General features: G+C 35.8%; 2 protein-coding genes across 3 annotated transcripts in view; one reads left to right on the top strand and one right to left on the bottom strand.

Annotated features, from left to right (window-relative positions):
- Positions 1-25,190, top strand: part of LOC148940128 (congested-like trachea protein) — an 83,016-nt gene that overhangs the window by 44,190 nt on the left and 13,636 nt on the right. The window lies entirely within an intron of this gene.
- LOC148940129 (uncharacterized) lies at positions 5,023-19,803 on the bottom strand. The gene is made up of 5 exons (XM_089106274.1): positions 19,736-19,803; positions 14,579-14,728; positions 12,054-12,176; positions 8,156-9,959; positions 5,023-5,703 (listed from the first exon to the last, which is right to left on the bottom strand). The coding sequence occupies exons 1-5, from the start codon at positions 19,769-19,771 to the stop codon at positions 5,078-5,080; spliced, it is 2,739 nt and encodes a 912-aa protein (XP_088962400.1). The 5' UTR covers positions 19,772-19,803; the 3' UTR covers positions 5,023-5,077.

Genomic DNA, 25,190 nt, shown 5'->3' with positions numbered 1-25,190 from the left:
GATGAAAAGTTGTGGACCATAATATCTCAGTAATGTCCCAGCTTTAGCTGCTTCATCTGCCATCTCATTACCCTTTATTCCAGAGTGCCCTGGGACCAACATTAGGGTAATTTGGTTTTCTTTGGATGCCAAGCTATTCAGGGCTTCATAGCATTCCAGTTCTCTATTTTGCCGGCTCTTTACATTCGGAAGAGCCTTTTAGGCATTCTGGATTGTCAGTTAAGATACATATACCTCTTCCTGTAGTTCCCCGTTCAAATCGTCTTCCAGATGCCCATTCTATTCCGAAAATTTCAGCCTGAAAAACTGTAGAGGTTTTTCCCTAGGTGGTAACTGATAACCTCCTTGTCCACATTAGGAATATTCTGGTATATTATTACTCCTTCCCCCGATTTTCCATAAAACTGCGAACCAACAGCATAACATATTATCGCGTTACTTTTGTGGAGCAGCTCTATCTCCTGCTCCACTTTCTTTCTGTCCTTCATCACACATTGGACCTACCTTTCCGGTTGTATTTTTGGGATAGTATTATCTTGAGGCACATGCAGCTCCTTACACTGAAGCAATGAGCTACATATGCCAACATGGTATTTACTTTTCCCATTTCGCATCTGCTGTCTTTGGTTCCATTTACGTTTATCTGTAGTCTAACAGCACTTTTTACTGCTTCTTCCTCTAGAAAATTTTCTACGGGCAGAAGTCCCAAGATAAACTTCATGGATGCCGTAACTGTTCCGTGACATGCTGATGTAATCATTAGGCATGCTAGCCTTTGCACTCTTATCAAGGGGGTTATTTGGCTCGCAATTCGAGTTGAGTTGACCCAAACCACTATTCCATATGACAGAATCGGTCTAATTATCGTCTTATATAAATACATGATCTTGTTGATAGTCAAGCCCCAGTTCTTTCCCACTATTCATTGACATTGAATTAGGGAAGCTGTGGCTCTCTGTGCTTTTTCAAGACAATGAGCTTTCCAGCTCATTTTCCAGATCGATTATGACCCCTAGGTATTTCACCTGCTTTTTCAGGAAAAACGGGTGATCATATATTTTTACAGCAAAGGGAGCTTGCCATTTCCTCTTTTTTTGTGAATACTACTACTCCACTCTTTTCAGGGGCTAAGCGTAGTTTATGATTCTGTGACCACATTTGGATTTTGTCCAGCATGTGCTGTCCCAATTCAAACATCTTTAGACATTTTCCTCTCAGTAAGGACAGTAGGTCATCCGTATATGCCTGGCTATATCAGGATTACTGTTTTAATAAATTCAGCAGGCAGTTCATGACCAGATTCCACATATACGGAGAGATTACCAGAGATTCCACATATATGGAGAGAGCTTGCTCTACCCGCCACACCAATAGGTGAACCGCAGAGTCTGTAGAGCCTCCTATCTTAAATCTCATTTGCTTTTCGGATATCGTGTTCTTGGCCTCCGGATTACTTATCCGAAACCAATGAATCAATCGTTCCATCACTTTCAATTGAAAGGAGGTCAAAAAAATAATTATGTCAGACCGGGGGTTTGAGCAGTCCTCTTTCCCTGGTTTAAGTATGAAAACGCCCCTGGCCTTGAGCAATGTACGGGAAACAGAGCCCAAAGTGAGGCTCCTCTTTGCAATACGAATATAATAGGTTTGTACTTCTCCCATCCTTTCTGGCGCATTGTAGGGTATATTCTATCAGCTCCAGGGGCTCTATAAGTTTGATAATCGTCCACAGCTTTTTTGACCCAGTCATCCCTTACAATTCGGGACGACAGCTCCTCCCCCATATTTGGGTTTGTAAAATAAGCTGGCATGGGACTATGGTCTTCAGGGTCTGTTACATGTATTTCGATCATGCGGTTCACGGTTTCTCCAGATCCGCTGTGAGAGTATCATCTACTCTCGCCAAACTTCCCAAGTGTACCAGGTGATCTTTCTTTAGTCTTTAGCAGCCTACTACTAGCTTCATCTGACTATACTTTCACAGAAAGCCCTTCATGAGGTTCTCTTTGCTCTCTTTATCTCCTTTTTCAGTAGTTTTAAACCTTCCAAGTAAGCGTCTCAGTCTTCGGGATTATTTGTTCGGATAGCAGTTCTTACGAGCTTTCGGGTCCTTTTTTTGTTATTTTACTTAATTCCGAAGTACACCAGTTAATGGCTTGGTCCCCCTCTTCAAGAAGTGTTGGAGGGGTTGCTTGTTTCAACGCACTATTCATGCTTTCTGTGAGTCTTTCTGCCTCCTGGTCTAGATTCTCTTCAGTTATTCCAGAGTTGAGAGGCAGATAAACAAGTTCTTTGGATAAAACTTGGTTAAGTTATGCATCAAATTAATGTTTTACTTTTTCCACGCTACGCTGTGATAAAAGTAGATATCAAACTAAGTTTCACTGGGTACCGCTTTTGTAATGTATATTTTGAAAGCTGACTTGCTAAAGATAAAGCAATTCCTTAACATAGTTCTTCCTTTACCAACTAAATATTTTGTTTCGTATAAATAAACATTATTTTCTAAGTACCAGATTGAGGGTGCTAGCCGGGTTGGTCGTGAATTTTCCAAAATACATTTTCAGAAACTATTCCTCTGGAGGACGATTTTCGGGATCCGATCTCGTATCTGATTGACTTAGTGGTTTTTTAATTTGAGGAAAACTCAGCAAACCAAGGGAGTAAATCCTTTCTTCCCGCTTTTGTAAACGCCTTAGGATTCCTCTAAGCCAAATTCATGTCTTGTTGTGTAAATTTTGACTTCTTCTTTTTCTTTTTTTTTTTTTTCTTTTTTTTTTACACCATAATGCGTCCCTGTGAATTTCTGCTATATACTTTCGTTGATTCACAAGGGGCTGACGCTTAATTAAATGAAAAGAGCGATGGGGCTGGAGTGATACAATGTTGAATTACGGCCTATCAAAAGTTTAATAAACTCTATATTTTAAAGGCTTTTGGGAAGTAGATCTCAGCCTTTAATGCATTTACGCACCCGTGGTCTTGCATATAAATGGTTGTGTTATTTGGTGTCCTCTTAATATGATAGCTGTGTCAAGCATCAAAACTTTCACCTAAAAATAATTTAGTTATTGCGGGTTGAAGCACAACTAATAAATGCCTTGTAGGCACAAACACAAGTGCAGTGAAGGTAAAATAGGGATTCGCAAAAAGCTCAGTAGAAAATGGATGTTAAACCATATCACCATTTAAGCCTAAACAATATTACCATTTCAGGGACCTTTTATTGGAAAAATCATTGAATAAAGCAAGGATGTGTATATAGTTTTAGAAATTATTACATTAACTAATGCTTAGAAAAGTATGAATGACTAAAAATTTTAGATGCAAGGAAATTGAAGCTTCTAATTGAAAGTTGCATAACTATAGTAGATTACATGGGCGCTCATAAGGGGGGTAGGGGGGCGCCCTCCCTGGCTGAATGATGCTGCCTTAGTTATATATTTTTGTTCTGAGATTTCTATTATATAGCATTAAAATTGCCAATTAGACCAGGTTCCCCCCCCCTGGAATTCAGCTTATGGGCGCCCATGGTAGATTACCAGATTAATTTTTGCTTCAAGGCCGAAAGCACTAAATCCCTCAACATAGTCAAAAATTTACCATTTTTTTGTGCATTTGTGTTTTGACATGAATGTAATTTGTGTATTGTGTACGTGGCGTTTTTTAGTGGTCATCAGACTGCTGGTCTTGAGAAGTTATAAACAAAATAATCGCTTAATTTGGGAAACCTTTACAATGAAAGTTACTTATCTGGACAAACATTACTTTAAAACTCAACCCTTCAATCCAAATTCCAAAAGTGAGGAGAAGGGGAAGTTCCGTCTGTTGAATCTTTGTAAAGAACAAAGATTCCTTGAGAACTTTTCCTTGACTTTTAACTTTTTGAGTTGTGAGTGAGTCTTTTGAGAACTTTTTGAATTGTTGAGTTGAGTGAGTCTGTTTAATTCTGTAAATCCGTTTATGTAGCTAAACTAGAGGGTTCTGCTGAACTCTGCAGCGTAAGCACGGCAGAGCTTTGGTGAATTTTGATCTACGAGCATGAAGCAAGATTTCAGTATACTATTTGATGTTTTTTAAACTATGGTTGCTGTGTTCTTTGGCATCTAAGTAATTCATTGTTTACTAAATCCACCTTGATACGCTCAGTGAATCTCAGGAGCAATCTACTCAGCTGCCCCTGTCAGTTCTCACTAAAATTGGGCCTTCGGTAGTCGAGCTGGTGCGCCTTAGGATAAAAATTGGGGTTGTTGCATGTCAATGCTGGGACCCAAAGGTATCTAAAGTCGGGACAGCAGCTTTTTTATTTCCGACACCCTATGAACACTAATAATAAATATATGACAAGATAATATGCTTCAGTGTATTATATCAAGCAACTATGGATATGTTTTAGCAATATAACTTTTAATTCTTATGACTTCAATTTTGTTTCTTGAAAGAGAGAAGAGAGTAGTGCGTCAACGGAGATGTGTCCTCATTTTTTTTTTTTTTTTTCATATATATTATTCATCTATGTTTCTATATCTGTATTCATCTATATAAGTCCGACAAGCTTTGTAGAGCTTACCGCATTAGTGTTAATAAATAAATAAAAAATAAATTAATGATTCTGTTTTTTTTAATATAATGGTTTTAGCAAGTAACTGGCACTCTCTATATATGGAGTTTCCTTCCCGCCTTCTATATTATGGTATTAATTTCCGTGAGAACTGAAATTAGAAATCGACATTTGTGATTTTAGATGTTGTTTACTTCAGATGCCCCGTCTTCAGATCTGAAGAGGTGCGACCCCTGGTACGCAGTATTCGAATTATATTACTAATCATGATTGTTATTATGAACAATTACATGGAACGAACAATGATCATTACTGTCCCCTTTGGTTGCAGGATCGGCACCAATATGTTTAGTTGAATGGGATTTTTCGCGAAAATACCTTTTAGGTAGAGTATTGACACAAAAAGACTGCATTCCCTAACGTGGAAAGTGTGTAAATTCTGTTCATTCTGTAAGTAAAAATGTTAACCGTTTTATTATTGTACAAATATGAGTTATAAAATTGTATTTGTTATTTTTATGGGAATATTCCTGCGTTTTCTTTCAAAAGCTTCAAAGATTTTCTCGATAGTTTCGATATGTATTCTTTATCCTCTAACAATTCTTTCGGGGTTCTCCGCACTTCTGTGTTTTTTTCCCAAGCCATTGGATCATTAATTTCCTTTTTATTCTCGATTGTCTGATCGCTCCACTCTTGCACCTTTGGAAAAAACGACGAAGAGAGGATAGTGAAAATGTCATTTATCAAGTTATTTCTGATGACTTTCGTTTGTGGTATACTGGCTTCCGATGTTTTTTCTTTGGTAAAGCCATTTGCAGAGGTTGTAATAGTCTCCATTTGTCCTTTCTGTTTCCTCTCTACACGGTTTGTGTCGTCATCAACCATTTCGGGCTGGTTTGTGACAGATGTTTCAACAATACTATAATCGTCATTATTTTCGTCATCATCGTCACTAGTAACGAAATTGTCGTTTTCTTGTATTGCACTGACTATATTGTCTACTTGTTTTTCAATCACTTTTGAAAGATCTTCTTTGTTTATAGTTTCGTTTTCCATTTCATATGGTGCTAGCTTTCTGTACATGTTAAGCTTGCTTTTAACAAGTGAATTCTCCGATTCTTTTAGGTGTGCGAAGGGATGTTCTGAAAGAAAAACAGATCTATCATTTACGATTGACGAATTCCGAACATCATAAAACAACCTCGGGACTGCGTCTCACATTAAGATTTACCTTTCCTCCTCCCCCAATTGAACAGATCTATAAGAAATAGCATGCAACCTAATCATAAATTAAAAAAAAAAAGAAAAAAAAACATGCGAACATAGGTGAGGTCGAACAAGAAATTAATCGCCATCATATTGGCTTTTTAAATCTTTAAAATGAACTTCACGTCTAAAAATTTTAAAATATTTTTTTTTTTGATAAGAATAACTTCTTGTCCTAAAGTGATGAATCTGATTCTAAAATAATTTCAATTATATGATGGCTAGGTAACGGGGAGTAAACGGCTAATCCACAAATGGCGCTTGTTTCTTCCAGCCCCCTTCCCTCCCCCCCCCCGTAATTACTAAATAGCATGTCAAAAAGAATCTTTCGAAAACTGTTGAAAGTGTTAGCTCAGCTTTGACATAAAATGAGTCATAAAAAAAGGGAAACAACGGTTCGGGGCCATTGATTCTAAATTAGGCTTATTTCACAGTCAGTCCACAATTAGTGAAAAAAATGAGCTAAGTCATCACTTGATGTAAAAATCCTCTTAAGTCTAAGCTGTGAGGATTTTGTGACGCTGTGCGGAAGCGCTTTAAGTCTTGACTTGGTGCAAAAAGGGCCAGACTACAGACCTACTTGGTGGCCCTCGATAGATGGGTATTGCGCCTTGTTTGAACCTGAATAATACAAGGATTTTCAAATTATACTTTGTTTTCAGTGAATCGCAAATGACACCCTAACCTTTTGAGGGTATAAAAGGTCGGCAGCTCCAATCTTATCGGTGGAATCTCGGTTGCTTTTACGTTTCATTTATTAATTCATAGTAATTTATATTCGTTTTAATTTGACCTGCTAAAAGACTATCAAGCCAGGACTATTGATCTCATATTATGCTGATTTCGTACTTGATGCAGAAACGAGCTAGGTCATGATTCCGCGTAAAAACGGTGTAAGTCGAAGCTTTGGAATTTCATGAACGCGGTGCGAAAACGCTTAAAGTCCCAAGTCAATGCAAAACAAGTGAAGCTGCACACTGACTGGGTGGATATATTGTGCCTTCGGAATCACGTAAGAATATTGAATCTACGTATACGACTGGAAACCAACAGAGAAAAAAATCTATGAAAAACAAACAAACAAACGAGACTGAATATACGACTGGATAACCGAAGTGGCTAGTGGCCCTTCCAACACCCCAATGCCAAATTTTGGCAGACAGGTATGCATGCTGCACCTTGGTAGAACAGGAATCATAAAAGGATTTTCAGTCTGCAAAATTTTCAACATAGATACAGTTTGAGTAGAGTTCAATTTCTCAATATCATAGTGAAAAAGCAAAAAAAAAACTGTAAAATATATTTTATTTGCAGTAAAGGATAAATGACCTCCTCGCCTTTAGGGATATGTGAGGCAGACAGTCCAATTTTATTTGTGTTAATTTCTACTCTTTTTAAAGTTTAAAGATTATTCATTTTAATTTCGAACTGCTTTAGGTTTTAGTGTTGGTCTTTATTTTTATCTGAAAAACTGTATTTTTTTAATTAATACTTTGGGAACACAAAACTACACATAAAAAAGACCGAAGTTTAACACAAGTTTCATCATTGACTTTTGGACCTCTTCTTTTTATTTTTTGCAGCAACTGATGGTAAAAAAAAATCATCTCCAATTCTTAGCAAATGAAATTCGATCTTGCAAAATAGACAAAGAATTGTGGAAAAAATGAAACATTTCAACAAAATAGAATGAAATGTTCAGAGCAGGTAGCCCGACCAGACTTTAACATTTTTCATTAAGGAAGGTGTTTATGAGCGACTTTGCAAATCCTTTAAGCTGGAATTTTCTGTGAAGTAAGCATTTAGTTATTAAGCACATATATATATATATATATATATATATATATATATATATATATATATATATATATATATATATATATATTTTTTTTTTTTTTTTATATATATATATATATATATATATATATATATATATATATATATTACATAATTAAGATGTGAAAGTCTCAGTAAGGTGATAAAGCCAGTTATTTTATCAAGACCTGGTGAATGGCAAATTCTTGCAAAGTTGTTAACTTAGGTCAATGAAACCTTTAAAAACGGGTTTACATTCCAGATTTTATTTAAACTAATTCTTTTTTTTTCTTTTTTTTAGTGTAATTTGTGTTCTGAAATTATATATGTAAAATTCACCAATTTCAAATTCACCCATCAATGGTAATGCTTGGTTTTAGTCATTACATGGATTCCTTTTCTTTTTATCATAATTTGGTCAAATGACTTGTTTTAACATTTTACTGGAACGCGTATACAATTGGACCTCGTTAAATAAGTAAAAAGAACGACTGTGGCTAATGAAGTACTCACCCATATTGAACTCGTAAAATGTATCATCATGTCTTGGTTGATAGTACTCGTCGTCTTCAATAAGCTCCCCTCCTTCAGGATCTTCTTCATTGTGGGTTTCAAGGTATGTTACTTCAACTTCGTCGCTACTATCCTCATGAGCCTCTGCATATTTTTCAAAATTTCTCAGAAGTTGTTTCAAGTTTAGGTAGTTGAAGTTGACGGAGTTAGGTCTGTTTGTCAAGGGAAAACGCTGTTCACATTTCAGTTCCTTACGGAGCACATCAAACACACTCCAGTGTTCCCATCTGGCAGGTGTCTTGCATCTTGGTGCTACCATTTTATCATATCTGTATTTTAGTATATGTGCACTATGGCATAATGAGGGTTTGTCAAACGCTTTGTCGCAAACAATTGGGTGTTTTGTTGTGCGCACTTTGCTTACGACAGCTGGATTAAGTTGCTTTAGATTACAGGTGCAGTGCCACGGGTTTTCATCAAGTCGAATGAGTTTGGTGTGAAGGCTTTGAAATACGTTTTCAGGGAGCTCTTGCAGCTGGTTACCAGTGAGCCACAGCTCTTTGAGTGATTGCAAGTTGTCAAAAATTCCAGGGGGGAGCTCCTCAATTTCATTGTGCGAAAGGTCGAGCACTTGTAATCCGTGGAGGTTTTGAAAAGAATCCACAGACATGTCACGAATTTGGCAATGGCTTAGGTTAAGCTTCCGTAGCTTTGGATTATGAATAAAAGCGTCAAATGCTAGTTCATGGACTTGTCCCTCAATGACCAGCTCACTTAAGGTTTTAGTTCCCCGTAAGAGCTCACTGTCTAAAAACATCGTCCGCAAGCCATGAATGCTTAAATGATGGAGATACCGAAGACCTTTGAAAGCCCCTGGTATTATTTCAATTGTTGCTTCTGAGTCATGAGGATCTCCGAGGTAAATTCTTCTAGTCGCATTCATTACTTCAAAAGTACTTGGGAAAATGCGCAAGGAATTTCCTCTCAAATTGATAAATTGGAGGCTTGGCATGGGTGCAAATGACGTTTCTGAGATGTGAGTCAAATTATTGTATGATAAGTCAAGGTGTTGCAGCTCAAACAACCCTGCGAATGCTTCACTATTTAGATCAATGATTTCATTATTTGACAAAATTAATGATTCTACATTTGTTGCCTTGGCAAATAAAAGATCAGGAAGAATTTTAAGGTCACAATACTGGATAATCACGTGACGTAGGTTGTCCAAGCCGGCAAAGGTATTAACACTGAGTGGTGGAATTTTGCAGCGATTTAGTCGAATCGTTCTTAAGTTTTTAAGAAAAAATACTGACTCAAAAGTACTTTTCTGTCCTATTTCTGCCTTATAAACCTCATACGGTACTATTTTTGACGATTCTTCTTGACCTGGAAGAAAAACTAGCTCGTGGAGTATTGTCACAGCTCCTCCATCCTCCACGTATATTTTCTTATTTGTTGTTTCTTCTACTAGTAGAAAATCGTCATCTGGTGCCTCTCTCTTCTTTTTATTTCTCTTTCTCTTTTTTATTCCTATTGTACTCAAATCAATATCTTTTGGAGCGGGTTCAATCTCTGCGTTCTCAATATCAATTACTTCAATTGCGGATAGAGGAGTAAATGCGTCCCAGCTTATAAGGAACTTGGGTAGATCCTCTGTGCCATGAATATGAAATGTGCCGTGTTCCTGGAAGTTTTGAAAGTGTGCCCCTTGTATGATTAACACCCGTAGATTATCCATGTTGGATAGGTGATCCCGGCTAATTCTGAAATCAGGAGATTCTTGCGATTGTATCATAGTGAGCATCTGAAATAATAAGTAGTTACTATTGATGTTGTTTATAGTAATACTCTTGTCTTTCATATAAAATACCATTCCTGAATCAGCTGGAAATGGCCATTTTTTTTCACTTGCCAGTTTTTTTAAAGCGATTTTTAATTTTAGGTTACTTTAGGCCGAGGCGAGGTTCGCCCTTTTCTAGGTTGCAGCTATAGCTATAGCAGCTATAGCTGCAACCACGATCTTTTTATCATTACTCTTTCAAAATTAGAGGAAACATTAGAATCTGGAATTTGATGCCTCAAGCATGGTTGCTCCTGGTTCAAAACAAAAATCGAGGTTTAAGTTGGCCAAAAACTACTAGATTAGTTAAATAAGTACATAAAATGTAATCTGACAAAATCACATCATTTGGATGTTTGTGTCACAATTATCGAACCTTTTTTGCTTTTGGAGTAATTTCAGATGTCACTTTCTTTTTCATTTCTGAACCCGGAGAGTATCCGTAAACACTAGAATACAATCCAAAAAAAAAATTCAGAATGGATAGCAAAAAATTTTATTTTATAACCACTAAAAGTCCTTGTTAGAAAATTTATTGCTAGGAAGTGAGAAAGAAACACCAATTGTGATGCGAAATTAGGAAGGATGGAAATCTAATATTCTTTTGCTAAGTTTTTCATAATCAGAAACCTTAAAAATTGTATTAGAAGTATATTATATCCCTTTCCTTTTTAATGGGAAATATCAGGAAATCTTTCCTCAGAGGTTGCAGACATTGAGCATGAAATCTCATACAAACTGGAGCGTTCCCAGCAGGAGCGCATATAGAAGTCTTTTCTTGCGTTGTCAAATTAACCAAAACGTAAAATGACATGTAAAATTATAGGGAAAAATAGCAAATTCGTTTTCCTGTAAGCCTGGGATAGAGGCCTCCTCTGCCAGGTATAAATATTCATGTTTGAATACTCACATGAATTATGGACGCTCCCGCAGCGCTTAGAAAAGAAATTTTGAAAAGGATTTGTTCAAAAATGGTTAATATCACAGTAACAGAAGGCAATAAGACTATTTAATCCATTCCCTGGCCGTGCAGTTCTTTTTCGTCTTTTCTTCTTCTTTTTCTACGCAGTTTGAGCGAAGGAATTCAGGCAACATAATCAGGTACATTGGTTCACAAGCCTTATGTTAGCGAAAATTTTTAATAGCTTGATCATTTTTGTATTGTGACATTGATCCTAATGAGAACTAAAGAGTGTAAATTGTGAAATGCGCATTTTTGGAAAAACATCTCAGGTACGAGGAGTATTTTGACAATGCCGTTACATAAAATATTTCACTAATTAAAACGAACTTTCTTCGGAATTGATTGAACGGCTTTTATGTTCTAACTTGAAAAAATAAGTTTTAGTGGAAAATAAAAAATATAAATTACAATTTATTTTCCCTGATTTTTACTTTGTAGGCTATGTCTAATATTTGATATGGGCGTGATTGCAAAAGGGCATCAAAATGCCTGTTGGTTGCAAATTTTATTTACAAATATTAGCAGAGTATTTGGATTTTTAAAAAGAAAAGTAAAACATTTCCCTCGCCTGGATCTTTTCCCCCTGCTGATTTACCTAGTCTGCTATTATATGAATTGCTTGCTCAACTGTGACGCTAGTTGGAAAATAATTTCTTTTCGAATCTCGGTACCACTTTACCTATATTACTTCAAATAACCTTTGATCACTATGTATAATAATTGTTTCATATTTTTATTACAAATGTTGGACACTCTTTGAGGTACAGCAAGTCGTCTTAAATGATATTTGAAGTTGAAATAGTACATTTTGTTGAAGGCGCGCGAGCCTCTTGAAATATCTATGTTCCTATGACTTTTATTTCTTATTTGTTTATAAAAAATGCATTTATTCTTCCTTTATGTTCTTTTTTTATATATATAATTAGTAAGTGCTTACAATATTGAGTCCTGTCACAAACTAATCTGTATAGATTTTCACGTGACAGGTCTGTTCGAGATGATTGTTAATGAATATTAGTCTTTAGTTAAAATGAACTTTTTCTCGCTCTAAACATTAAATAAATGAAGGTGCCCTTACTATATCAGAAACTTACTTCAGTATCAGGAGACAGCAACGAAAACAGGTTTTTCAAATTAGTTAGCTGATTTATCATACACACTGCTGCCTTTAATGGCAATTCCTCCTCTGCTTGTGGGGTTTCTGTAACAGCTACATCCTGAAAAATCGTGAAATTAATTCAATTTGCTAGTCATTAGCAACCAAACATCTTGAAAGACAATGCGCACTTTAGCTCCTTAATGACCATAATATAATCCTTACTAGTGGTGCAAAGTATTTCAAGTACATTAACTTAAAATATTACTTCAGTAAAAATTTTGTAAAATGCTCAATGTTTGAGTAAAATAATTAGTTACTTTGACCTATCGAAACGCTGCCTATGGAGGAAATTATTTCGGGAGAAAATCAAATCTGAGACAATACAAAACTAAAAGACGAAAGAAAAGGCATGGGAAACCAAGGGACAAGCAGTAAAGATCCGGAAGCTTTTGAGGGCGCTGAACTTAGGATCCCCTCCTGTCCGTTGCGTACGTACAAGCTCATCAGTACCCGTAAATTTTCAAGCAAAATTATTGTAGATTTCATGTATTGTTTTTTTTTTTAATGAAAATCTTTGGGAAAATAGGAATTCCAAAATCAGAAATGGAGTTGGTGAAACATGGAAATTAAGACTAACATTGAATGGAAATCCAAATTTGGATCCAGCCAGTAAGTTGACGTTGAAGTTTTATGTCGAAGTTAAAGAGGTTTTCGATTTGAGCATTATTTTAAACTAGCCGTCCGAGATATTAGGGACCTGGTTTCGTATTTGAGCTAATTGTCCACCATAGTAAAATAGGAAAAAGGTTTAGAAAAAAAGGCATGCCTAAGATGCGGATTATTCTTGCCTCAAATGAAATTTAGGAGTTCAGGATGTGGCACACATTCTAGCTGGGCGCCCAGTAGCTTCCTCATTTATGAATTAATTTTTTGAGGGTAATACCCTCGGGTTTCCGGGATCCTGTAGACAACTTTAGAAAGGACAATCATTTAGGTTTGTAAATATATTAATGAAAGGGTAAAAGAAAGGAAAGGACTTAATCTTTTTGTGTGTGTTGTTGTTTTTTGGGAGGGAGTGATGATCAATATTTATGTTACTATACTGTGATGTGCATTACAGAACGCTGTGTTGTATGGCGTTGTTTGATTTATAATAATAAAAAAAATATGATTAAAATGTTTTGTTAGCTTCATGTTGGGATCGCCGGGAGATTCTTAAGCGCCTATTTCATAAGCCTGACCATTGTTGTAAATGAGTTTTAAAAACGTTTTTCAAAGAAAGGTAAAGAGGCATATTAAAACCTGAGACATGCCAGAGACAAAGTCAAAAAATAATTCTAACTTAAAGCAAACATATAATGAATAAAATTAATCCAAAACGAACAAAAATTAAAATAAAGTTACATAAAAAATAAAAGTAACAGATGCTGCTACAGATGCACAAAATGAATCCTAAAACGAACAAAAATTAAGAAGAACGACCAAGTCAAACTTAAAACGAACAGCAATAAATTTAAATTGGATTAGTTCTACGGTCCCTAGACCTTTTAAAAAAAGAGGGTCATTTGCACTTTACTGAAAACAACTAGTATTTCGAGCTGTGTTTTTATTTTTGATTCGTCATATCAGCAACAACAAAGCAAAAATAATATCACATCTAATCAGTGTTTACAAATAGAACATTGATTCCCATCTTCCTCCCACTCAAACCCTCTAAATGGCGCGAGCGTCATTTGTGTGTTATTGAAACAAAGTGTATTTTAAGCTGTGTAGTTTTCTGCTGCCAAAACATCGACAAAAAGAATCACCGTAATAATAAGTATTACTAAAAAGAACTAATGAAAGTAGTCTGATCGTTTAATATATAATAAGATTGCCTCCTGGAAATCTCAGCAATCTTTGATTTTTATTGTTTTGATTATAAAAAAGAAAATTTTAAAAGTATATTTTGTTTTCAGCAAAGTGTAAATGAAGCTCTGGCCTTCACGAGTTTAGGAGGCAGTAGATATATAGTATTTGATTTGTCAGTAAACAGAAATATAGTCTTCCTCGTCAGAAGGACAACTTTCGTCAGAAGGACAATTTTTTTTTCTTCTTTTTTTTCTTAGGGTGGCTATTACCGGAACTCCCATCTTTGTCCCATAAGGAAAGTTGTTTATTCTGTTTTTCTTACACTCGTTGATAGATTATATGTTCAGAAAGGTATTTGTCAGGAGACTATTTATTTGTGTATAATTTAGCAATGATCAAAGTAAACATCCAGAAATATACTCTAAAAAATTACAGAAGTAATACAGTAAAATTACAGTAGTAGAATTACAGTTACATTATCCTAGTATAATTAGTATAGTGTAGATCATGAATGTGTAAATTGTGAGCAATATGGGTGCTTCTATAGAATGTTTTGCTTAAGTGGGCATTCCACTCATATATTAGGCTAATGTAATTGCATCGCACCTGTAAGTGTTGAAAGATGTCATAAGATGAAAATAAATGTTTATAAATCCAAACGGACCTCACCTCTTTTATGATGTATTCTGTTCTTTCTGTGTCTTCTTCCATCTCTGTCAATGTTGACATGTAGCAGGTGCAATCATGTGGGCAGGATACTGCCCAGTTCGCCTCGTCTCCTACATCTGGTGTTGGAAGTCCATTAATTTCAATTGTAATCTAAAATAAGCAGAAAGATGATATTTATCACTTTTGTTTAAATACTTAATGAATGATTTGAATATATTGGGGTGGAGGAGGAGCGTGCGTAGCTTTGTTGGCCTCAGGCGGCTTGGTGCTGCGGTGAGTTGTTGATAGTAGTAGTAGTAGTAGTAGATTGTAAGGCCTAGTCCAAACCTTGAATGGAAGATCAGAAACTATTTCTTTGGATGTAATATTGGAGCATCTGTATGCCAGTTTTCGTGCATATTAATCTTCGTTAACTTTTTCTTGGGGGGGGGGGGCTGGCTCTTGGACGATCGTAAAGTATAAGGAGCAGAATTTCGGCTGCCCCCCCCCCCCCTAAGTGTAGAGGTGTATCTCAAGTCAACTTATTAATATATATACATATATATATATATATATATATATATATATATATATATATATATATATATATATATATAATATATATATATATATATATATATATATATATATATATATATATATATATATATATATATATATATATATATATATATATATATATATATAGTTCCTAGATTGCGCAGCTGCTTTTTTCTCTTTCGCAAAACGGCTCAAATGCAACACAAGCAGCACAAACTAGGGTTGTTTATATTAACTCGGCTCATAACACCTGTTAAAAGGCAAACGGGAAAACTGTAAGCATGGTATCAAACAGTTCGTGGTAACGAACTGTAAGTAAGGAGCGACCCGGCTCAATAGTAACCGAAACTCTAAAAAACGAAATTTTAATACCAAAAGATTATCAAAACAATCAGCTTATTATGCTGATTTCAAATATATAAGTTTCATTAAGTTTAGTCTTACCGATTAAAGGCTACGAGCCTGAGAAGATTCGCCTGATTCTCGAAAAAAGGAGGAACCATCCCTTAAAATTATAAGAATCTTAATGAAAATCACACCATCAGATTCAGCGTATCAGAAAACCCTACTATATTGGTTTCAAGCTCCTATCTGGAAAAAATGTGGACTTTTGTATTTTTGACCAGAAGAAAGATCAAGTAAGTGTATTTTTTTGTGTATTTTTTTCCAGGGGTGATCGTATTGACCCAGTGGTCCTAGAATGTCATGAGAGGGCTCATTCGAACGGAAATTAAAAGTTGTTGTGTCCTTTTAAAGTGACCAAAAAGATTGGAGGGCAACCTGGCCCGCTCCATCGCCCCTTTTTGTCCCGAAGTCGTTTGATCAAAATTTTGAGATAGCCATGACCCCCACAGCCTCAGGGGAAAGGTATTTAAGTCATAAAGTTTGCCCATGTTTATATACATACTATTTGTTATTGTGAAGAATGATTACATTTTCGGATGTTGGGGGGGGGTGAATTTTTTGCTGGGGGTTTTTCCACGGGAGAATTTTCTATGAGGAGGGAAGTTTCCAGGGGTTGAACTTGTCAGAAGAAATTATACACTGGGGGAATTTGCCAGAATTGCTATACAAAATTCTTTTTAAATGTCTTGCTTTCTCCTTTCCGTCTCAGTTTTACGCGTGGAGTTGTTAAGGGTGGTTCTAGGCGTTTACCCCCCCCCCCCTCCGGAAAATACCCCCGGTAAATACCCCCCACGGAAAATACCCCCCCCCCCGTGGGAAATACGGCTTTCCAAATTTGAGACTGTTGTTTGAGTTTTATTTTTTTATTTCCGGAGGGGGGGTTGGTACTTGTGTATTATGCGCCACTCACTTTTACGCTGTGTTTACGCTGTGTTTACGCTGTGTTACAAGTTTATGCTGTGTAAAATTCGAGAACACACCAGTTTTTACGTTAGTTTCTTCATTACTTTAGAAACAAATTTGGGCTATAGATTTGTATATTAGGGGGGGGGGGGTAAAGTATAGGGGGTATGCATGCAAAATGTGTTTGGTACAAGTATTCTGCATATTATATAGATAGATAGAGACGCGTATTTTAAAGCCAAATATACGGCCATGAACATAGTAAAATAACGTAAACGAAAGGCACAAATAACATACTTTGATCAGCGATCATCATAAAACACTTAAATGAAACAATACATTAACCTAATAATAGTACTTAATACTTGGAAATACGGTCATTGAAAAAAAAAACACTTAACACTTGGAAAAAAACACTTAAATGAAACATACATTTACTTTATACTTTATACTTTTTTTTTTTTTTTTTTTTTTTTTTTTTTTTTTTACAAAATTTCCAGATACTTCGCTATTCTACTTTAATGTTTGGTGGCCATACCTAGAAAAAAAATTTCTGACTTCAAACTGTCCAAATACTTTACCCCCCCCCCCCCATTATGTGCAAATATATAGCCCAAACTATATATATTCCATACATTCTGTCACTTCTCTTTGTGTTGTTTCGCGCTAAGCTGAAAAAAACTAACGAACAAGAAGGTTTGGTCTCGAATTTTACACAGCGTAAACTTGAGTGACTGGTCTATAATTCACATGTACCGAAACGCCTCCCCACTACGGAAATAAAAAAATAAAACTCAACGAAAATTCTTAACTTTGAAAACTCCTATTTTCAACGGGGGGGGGGGTTGTTCACTGGGGAGGTCTATTCCGCGGGGGGTATTTTCCGGGGGGTTAGACGCCGGCCACCGTTTAGGGTAATTGTCCGGGGTAAATTTTTTACCGGGATTGAATTGTCTAGAGGATTTTCCGTGGGGGTTGGGGGGGGGGGGGTATTTCTCTGTGGAGGCGGGGCCAGACTTCCTGACATTGCTTAAAAACGATCAGAAATTAAAATTAGAAAAACAAGTTATTTCAGCTGAAAGCCAGGAGCAACATTAAAACTTTAAATGAACATAAACTATTACGTGTATGAGGGGATTGCCTCCTCCTCAACACCTAACTCTTTACGCTAAAGTTGGAAATTTTGTCCCAATTCTGTCAGACCTACTCCTGAAACACAAGGTTCGTTTTGTAAAAACAATAGGAAGCTTTTTTTAAAAGTACTAAAAAACATTAGCATGAATAACTAGGGGTTGAGGAGGGGGCAATCCCCTTCATACACGTAATAATTTCTGTTCGTTTTAAGTTTTAATGTTGCTCCTTACTTTCAGTTGAAAAAAACTTGTTTTTTTTTAATTCAACAGAGTCGTTAATTAGTCAATATTAAATTAATTAGTCGTTAATTAGTCGTTAATAGTCACTGATCTAAGTCGCATTTTGCTTTGGAATACAGATTTCGTGGAGCCCCTTTGAAAGACGTCTTCGTGTGGATAAATATTCGGTTCGCTTGTGTTTCGAATCAATGTTGAAAAAATCGTTGTTCGAGCGGGCAAAATTTTATTTAACATAAATAAAATTTGCTATTATTGCGTTGGTAAAGATATTCTTTTTCAGATTTGTATTCAAAAATTTTTTTTCAAAAAAAAAAAGTTAGAAAAAACTTTCCAAGAAGACTTCAGCTAAGCTTACTTTTAATCGGATATACTAGCGAAAGTTCATATAGCGATGTCGCTTATTCGTTCTCGCTTGAAATTTACATCTTGTCAGAACAAAGGTCTTTTGAATTTAACATTTTATTTTTCGGATTCTTTTCTTAGCTAAGACGATCCGGAACAAATTTTGGCCTTTCTGGCAAATGTGAATAGCTTAGTAGGGCTATCTAAGGAGTTTAATAAAAAAAAAAAAAACATTCACAATTCATAATGTAAAAAACACGTTAGAGTAAGTGTATCAAATCAGGAAGGAGACAATTTGAAAGGGACAGCATTCAACATTGGTGATTAAATAAGCAGTTACATGTAATATTAGCCTCCTGTGATTGTTTGAAAATTGAGTTGAGCCAACCCCGCTTTGCTGGAATCTAGGGCAAAGATAGTGCATCAAATGGGGTTGAAGCTCCATATTTGCCTTTAACGTTGTTTGATCTTGAGTTTGACGCATTTACATCACTTGGAAAAAGATTGATCATTGATTAATAAATAACTTTTAAACGCCAAATTTGCCAACTCCGCACTGATTCTCCTCGAATGCATTCTTTGTCCCTATCCCACATCGCTTCTTTTTTTTGTACCTATGTTGTCATGAGATGTTTTGAAAAAGCCAACAGCGAAGTAACCGAATAGCAAGCAAACAAAGGTCTTATAGGGACAAAGAACATCAACAATAGAAACACTGATGATCAAATCTCAAATATTAAGACCCAAAAATTTGTCAAGTTTTTTTAATCTTGCTTTGAACTAGGGCATGGTAATTACTAACCAAGGATAATCCCAGGGCAAGTTATCCTCAGAATCAAGTACATTCCTGGGCCCCGTCAATCATTAGCCCGTCTTTTACGGTATAGATTTCTACAGTAAAACTTCAGCTGGGGTTGTTCATTTTCAGAGCTTTGTAAAATGCAAGAGCTTCATATCATCGCTTGTGGATCTGAAGTTTTGTAGCCATCACTGGTCTCGATTATTAGTGATAAGGGGGGGGGTAACATTATGTAGTGAATGTCAAGATATTTGCCGGATTTCAGTACAGGATATTAGTCACCATAACCACTGGAGGCACGTCATTTCTTCTGAAAGAGAATCTTTTTATATAGACTTTTTATTTATATCAGAATTTACAACATCATGATTTGTTTTTATTATTTGTGAGAATGACAATATATGCTTTCATGACTCTTGCTTTCCTGGGGAAAAGCTTGTCGAATACTTTGACTAGAATCTGAGTTTCAAAAGTCATCTCCTTTTTCGCCATTTCTAGGATAAGAAAAAGTACTTATGTCTCTTGAATTTAATTGTATTCGTTTATGACGGAAAATCGATGTCTTTTTATGGTTTTTATTCTTAAATGCCCATTTATCGTTTCCCAGGGGCCTATGACGTCAAACTAGAGAGTTACAAACATGTCACCGATATACACTTTTCTATTAAGAATGATACCTATGTCTTTCACTTTTACTAGGGAGTGGGGCAAATCGTTTGCCTCATTGCCCGATTCGGCACCTTCACCTATAGAATAAACATTAGTAAAAGTCAGTCCTTTATTTACACTAGGTACCTGATATACTAATAACAACAGTGATAAAATCCTCATTTCTTTGGTTTTATGATCATGGAATTCTAATGACAACTGACTGGAATTTTTATCTTTGCTGAACAGGAAGAGGGATGTTGATTTATAGTAGGCCTACCAACACTCGGTGCTATATTTCCGTTGGCTAATCTCTACGCTAAAGTCTTGACAGAAAAAGAGCATTTGCTTAACTATATCTTAGCTTTTATGCTAATTCATTATAATTGATAGGGCCTTATGTTCGGGCAAAACTTACGGTCAGAAAAAAATTTGAAAAACAGGCATGAGTTTAAATGTTTATAATTGTTTAAAACAACCTTTTAATGAAATAATTAGTTATATGCAATATATGTTATTTCGTTTGATGGGATCGGTAGTTTTGAATGCATATAGTTTATTGATTGAAAGAGAGAAAAATGATTTTATTAAAGAAATAAAACACATTAACAACAAAACCCGAAGTTTATAAAACTTGTATGGGTAGTAGACATCACGCTTTACAAAACCCTAAATACACAATCACTACCAGCCATCCTACCCCCCTCCTCCCTCCTAAGAAAAACAAAACAATAAATAATAATAAAATAAACAAATAGCTAAATAAAAATAAACAAAATAAATTAATTTTTAATAATATTCTCGACCTAACTGGATATCGAAGACACAGAATTAAAAATCATTTATCTACTCCAGTGGTTCTCAAACTGTGATACTCGTACCCCTTGGGGGTGCACAAATAATTTTAAGGGGTACGCGGCCAGCCAACAAAAAAACAACATTTTAACTCTAGGACTGGCAGTTTTATTGGTACTTGTCTATTATATAAAACACACTCGAGGAGTGGAGTTTGGTGACAATAAAGTATGACGAAAATAGAATACTTTATTAGCAAAATTGTGAAGCTGATTTGGGAATTATTAAATTGGGAGCTTCAGCTGACCGTCTTAAAGACAAAGAAAAGTTCATTATTAACGCGATTCTTGACCTACTTCATACTAGTGATAGAATATAGTGTCTCACCATGGATGTTCAAGAATCATTTCAGATTGATGGAAGGGTTACAACTCAACTGAGCTGGAACAAGCAGGTTTAACTCATTTGAAAGTGAACCACAAAAATAATTTTGTCGACCCAGAAACCGGCGCCTCTACCCAAAAAGTAGAGAGAACGTGGGGTTTCGCAAAGAGAAGGAATAAACGGCACAAAGGTACATCCCACCATCATTTACATTCATACTTAGTAGAGTACATGTGGTGGGTGGCAGTAAAGGCAGAAGGCCAAGTTCATTTTAATACAATTCTTGAGGACATTTCAGCGTTCTGGGAGCATATTTCTAAGTTGTAGTTTTCACAATTTTGCTAATAAAGTATTCTATTTTCATTGTATTTTTTTTTTCTTAGGTTAAAATAGGTTTGTTCAGGTTACGTATTCAATATATGGTATGCTTTATCCCACCTCACCCCCTAATGTGCAAATATATAGCCCAAATTTGTTTCTGAACTATTATATTTTCATCATAATTTTGTTTTATTTCATTAGCATTCACCAAACTTCACTTCTCGAGTGTGTTTATATAATAGACAAGTACCATTTTATTTATATTTTAGCTATAGTTTATTTAGTACCGGTAACTGAGAAGGGATACCTAAAATATTTTTTTAGGTAAAAATGGGTGCAGTGTCTAAATAATTTTGATAACTACTCTATCAGTGATTGTTTTCACTAGACTAACTTGATTGCGTTCTTTATTTCGCTTCATGTAGTGCCTGTAATTACAAGAAGCGTCAATTCAGTATTTGCTACCGGAAAAGCCTCCGCCAACAATCCGAATTTTCCGGTACATTTTGTATTTATTAGCTCGTTTCTGAATCGAAGATCTGGTAAATGTATAGAAAACTTTCGAAAAAATTCTTCTGTTTTTTTTTAGGGATTTTAGGACTTAATATTCGTAATTTGTGAAAATTATTCTCCTGGCTGGTTTATTATTCACTTGTTGCTTTGACAGTATTCTCTGATTCAAGAGTGAATAGAAATCACGTCAAAATTATTTTTAACGCTCGAAAATCGATTAATCAAATTTGTATCCAGCGATTTGGATAAAGCAGTACTGTTTAATTAATTAGCCGCCTTGCTTATAGAACAGGTCAATTCAACGACATTAGAGTGAAAAGGAATCAACTGATCAGTTCAAGCTTTGACATTTAGCATATAAATAGCATCCATCAATATTGTTAGTTTTAACTTTTTTTTTTTTTAAGTAAGTTTGTTTTTCCTTTGCATAGTTTATGAGCGCTAATTCACGAAAATACAGGAGTAGATACAAAGGTTCTCTCGATTCTTTTCCGAATATAAAAAACGTATTTCTCAAAATCTAAGGGCAGGGAGAATTTTCTTTTTTTTCATTTTTATAGTAATAATACCGAAGAAGGTTTTTTAAACCAAAAAACGTGTTTTTAATATTCTAATGGGCAATTCACCCACCCCTATTAATGCCGCTGGCTTAGTTAAGAAGGTTCCATGTTCTCTATCCATCAATGAAGTTATACTGATATATATATATATATATATATATATATATATATATATATATATATATATATATATATATATATATATATATATATATATATATATATATATATATATATATATATATATATATATATATATATATATATATATATATATATATATATATATATATATATATATATATATATATATATATATATATATATATATATTCAGCTCGGCTGAGTTAATTTTTTATGATGCATGTTAATGTGGAGCGGGCATGCATTAAGGGGTGAGACACAACTTTATAAAATGGACAATTATATGGAAAATAGTGTAGGTTGAAGGAAAAATTAGCGAAGGTGGTTTCGAAGATCTATACAAAATCATCAAGCAGCAATAATTCTCGATAATAGTTGATGTGAGCATAGGCTTGAGTAAAAAAAGACCTTGGTTATAGTTGTTCATTGACTGGATATGAATGCTGTTGATCAAGTAGACAGTTTTGATATGCGAGATTCCTTCTTGAGACCTATAGAAGTTCAGCAATGTACATTCGAAGATATTTACCAAGCCATAACTAAATTACTCATTCAAGACTTTGGGGCTTCAAAGACAAACCTAACAAATTTTCCTTGACAGTGCGTCGATTATGATGGGGGAACAGGGTGGTGTGCATGTGAAGCTGTCAAAATACGGCCTAAATTTATTTGTTCTTGTTTGCTCATGCTTTTCAATTCACCTGTGTGTTTATGCTGCCGAAAAACAGTTGCCAAAAGAAATTCAGGTTTCTTGTCAGAATGTATACGGCCATTTTTAAGAGCCCAAAAAGGGCCAGTGAGGTGTTAGAATCGTAAAACCTTATGGAATTGACAGTGCGTTTTGGGAGATATAGCTAGCTACTTAATGACTGTCTAGATAAGCCGCTGTAGCTCGATATTTGGAGCAGTCGGATTGCTTGACTTAGTACAAAAGCCAGGGAAGGTCACTGCCAAACTAAAAAGTCTGGTTTCAACAGGTTTTTTAAGCCTTAATTTGCCTTCCTCAAGGCCGTATCCAGGGGCGGGAGTTAGGGGGTTGCCCCCCCCCCTCGAATGTATCAAAATGAATGTAAACAAGTTTTTGATGCGTTTTTTTAAGTTTTTTGTAACCCACCCCACCCCTGGGAAAAAATCCTGGATACGTTCTTGGCCTTCCTGGCGTGTATTGTGAAGTAGGGCCCATGTCGAAAACATAAACAGGCAATTGCATGCAAAAGACACCCAAATTCTTCTTGTCTATTATCGTTTTCTAAAGTGTGCAAGACAGTAGCATCCCACTTTTTGCTGCCTAGTTATAAGAAAATGGTTCCCACCTCATAAACCCAGGTTATACCAACTACTACGTCGATGTTAAGGATGTGAATTATGGAGGCCGAATGGAAGTGATTTCCACCAAAGAAAAGGTATCTCTTTCTGCTACCATTGGGCTTAAGTATGAGTGTAGAAAATTTTTGATCGTGCTCTGTGACGAGATGCGAAAACCTTTTTTCAACTCCACGTATTTATCAGTGGGAAACTTCTAAAGGCTTCATCCTCGCTTTGCTATAGGAGTAGAGCATGATCAGCCAAGCTTGGCACCACTTTTTGCTCTGTTTCTAAGTTTACTAAGTAGACCTGGAAGATACTGTGTAAGAGTGGAAGAGACTACCCTATTGCCCTAAGCTTAGTATTTGGATTGACTCAAATCCAGCCACATTTTGGACAGGCAAAAATATGTTCATTGTTCAAAGTTTTTCCTCTGCTCGAGCATTTCTCTGTAAGCCTTCTTGTTCTCCCGCACGCTTCCGCAGCTGCTGGGCTAAATTCATCAGTTGTCAATCCAAACAAAACCAGTGCTGGAAATCGTCTGTTTCACATCTTGAAGGGACTTCTCAGTCTCAAACAGATCGTCTTAAAGGATTAGAAAATCCCATTGAAAACGGTTCTGCATTCGAAGTGGAAACTGTGGAAGCGGATATGAAAACGCTGGGCTACAAGAAGAAACAGGAGTAAAAAAGACCACCTACCAGATCAATTTTGTTACCTTTGTACGGTTTAGCCTGATTTCTTGTGCAATATAGTCAAAATATTTCTATTAAATTAATCTAATTCTGCTTAGTAGATACGACCATGAACTTATATAGGATAACCAACGAATTATGTTGTCAACGCGTAGCTCGCCGGGGGAACGCTGCCTGGTAGCCTAGTCCACAGTACCATGGGAACCTGGGATGTTAGCCATTTTCATGGCGTGATTGCTAATATGTTCTATTTGTTACTTCTGACACTCGTTATTTATCTTATAGACGATTTAAAGTTATTGATACTACGTTAATGGGTTTCTTACTTTATCTATTATTCGCCTTAACCTCCAAAATTTCACATGAAAGAATTAATGCTAGCACTCATCTTCGAGAACACTTTCAGAAATTTTTTACTGAAACGTTCGTACAAATTGCTTAACGGTTCGGGGCTGCTATTCTGTTGAGCTGAGAAGGTCTATAGAAGCATATTTTATATTTTAAGTAATGAGATTGCTACTCCCTTGGGGTTATTTTTCCTACCATTGGCATAGATATGTTTCTCTCAGTTATCAGTAAAAATGCATGGTTAAATATATTTCCACGAAACGTCCGAATGCAAGTCAATGTAAAGAGTCCAACCCATACTACGGCATTCCCGGCAAGCGATGCGGTGAAGGTTTCATCGGCGCCTTCTCCGAAAAATTGGCAATCCCATACTACGGCATTCCCGGAAAGTGATGCGTTGAAGGTTTCATCAGCGCCTTCTCCGAAAAATTGGCAAACTGAGATACTACTTCGGAAACATAGACAACCCCTCAGTGTAGGGTGCTGGAACGTCTGCTCGATGAAATGCCTGACAACCCAGTCGTTTATCGCTGGTGA

Source organism: Artemia sp. Qi Xiang Cuo, chromosome 20 (assembly GCF_049724085.1).
Source record: "Artemia sp. Qi Xiang Cuo chromosome 20, ASM4972408v1, whole genome shotgun sequence".
Lineage (NCBI taxonomy): Eukaryota > Metazoa > Arthropoda > Branchiopoda > Anostraca > Artemiidae > Artemia > Artemia sp. Qi Xiang Cuo.
This window is presented reverse-complemented; position numbering and strand designations above follow the sequence as displayed.

Coding starts and splice junctions, on each gene's coding strand:
- LOC148940129 (XM_089106274.1), bottom strand. CDS start 19,771: ATGAGGATTTTATCACTGTTGTTATTAGTATATCAG. Junction 9,960..12,053: donor TGCTGTCTCCTGATACTGAA/GTAAGTTTCTGA, acceptor TTATTATTTCAG/ATGCTCACTATGATACAATC. Junction 5,704..8,155: donor ATTTTACGAGTTCAATATGG/GTGAGTACTTCA, acceptor TTTTTCTTTCAG/AACATCCCTTCGCACACCTA.